The sequence below is a fragment of the Chaetura pelagica genome, unplaced genomic scaffold (assembly GCF_000747805.2).
Source record: "Chaetura pelagica isolate M959 unplaced genomic scaffold, ChaPel_1.0 scaffold316, whole genome shotgun sequence".
NCBI lineage: Eukaryota > Metazoa > Chordata > Aves > Apodiformes > Apodidae > Chaetura > Chaetura pelagica.
Genome location: NW_009953497.1, coordinates 2,190,662 through 2,191,438, shown reverse-complemented (window position 1 = coordinate 2,191,438; position 777 = coordinate 2,190,662). Strand labels below are relative to the sequence as shown.

The 777-nt window shown below is 66.5% G+C and overlaps 1 protein-coding gene across 1 annotated transcript in view; it reads right to left on the bottom strand.

Annotated features, from left to right (window-relative positions):
• The window catches only part of LOC104390214 (tubulin monoglycylase TTLL3-like), a 7,522-nt gene that overhangs the window by 4,666 nt on the left and 2,079 nt on the right, over nucleotides 1–777 (bottom strand). Inside the window, exons 9-11 of the mRNA XM_009999318.1 lie at nucleotides 660–775; nucleotides 152–587; nucleotides 6–59 (exon numbers count right to left, since the gene is read on the bottom strand). Of these exons, the coding sequence (XP_009997620.1) occupies nucleotides 6–59; nucleotides 152–587; nucleotides 660–775 (606 nt within the window). The remainder of the gene's footprint in view (nucleotides 1–5; nucleotides 60–151; nucleotides 588–659; nucleotides 776–777) is intronic.

Genomic DNA, 777 nt, shown 5'->3' with positions numbered 1-777 from the left:
GGGGCGAAGCCTTTCACCATCAGCTTCAGTCCCGAGAACCGGGGCTGGGGCACGGCAGCCTGCAGGTAGATAAGCGGCGGTGGGGGGGGAGTCAGGGCTTGGGATGGCTGGGGATTGCTGGCCCCGCAGCCTCCCCCCACCTCCAACCCACCTCCTTGTAGATGAGCTCAAAGGCACCAGTGGGACAGGTAGGGTCATCTCTGTGGTCAATGACCACGCGCAGGGTGTCCCGCTGGACTCTGGCACAGAGGCTTCTGGTCACTGCTGAGGAGGGGGCCATGGTGGGGCTCGCGTTGATCTCCAGCAGCCAGGGCTGGCAGTCCTCCCCAAAGACAAAGTCAGCCCCGTAGAGCTCAAAACTGCCCTTGTGGGGCCCCACCAGGCTCTGGACACTGCACAGGACCCCCACCACTGCCGCCTTCATGCCAGGCTCCATCACCTGCTGCCAGGCACCCGCCTGTCCCACCTGTGCCAGGTACGCCTGGAACTGCCAGCAGGACCAGATCCGGTCAGGGGGCAGCTGGGGGTGCCGGCCCCGGGCCGAGTGGAACCGCCTCTGGATGGAGACGTTGCAGAGGTGCCGGGCGCTGGGGTGGGGAGAGCAAGGCCAGGTCAGCGGGGTGCCAGGGGGCAGGGCGCTGGGGCTGGGGGACACTCACGCGTCCAGCTGGCGCAGGGAGAAGGGTCGGGAGCAGAAGCGCAGGTAGCTCTCCCGGTAAAACCAGACGGTCAGCGGGGTCCAGTTGGTGACCAGGAACCACTGTCGGATGTCCAACT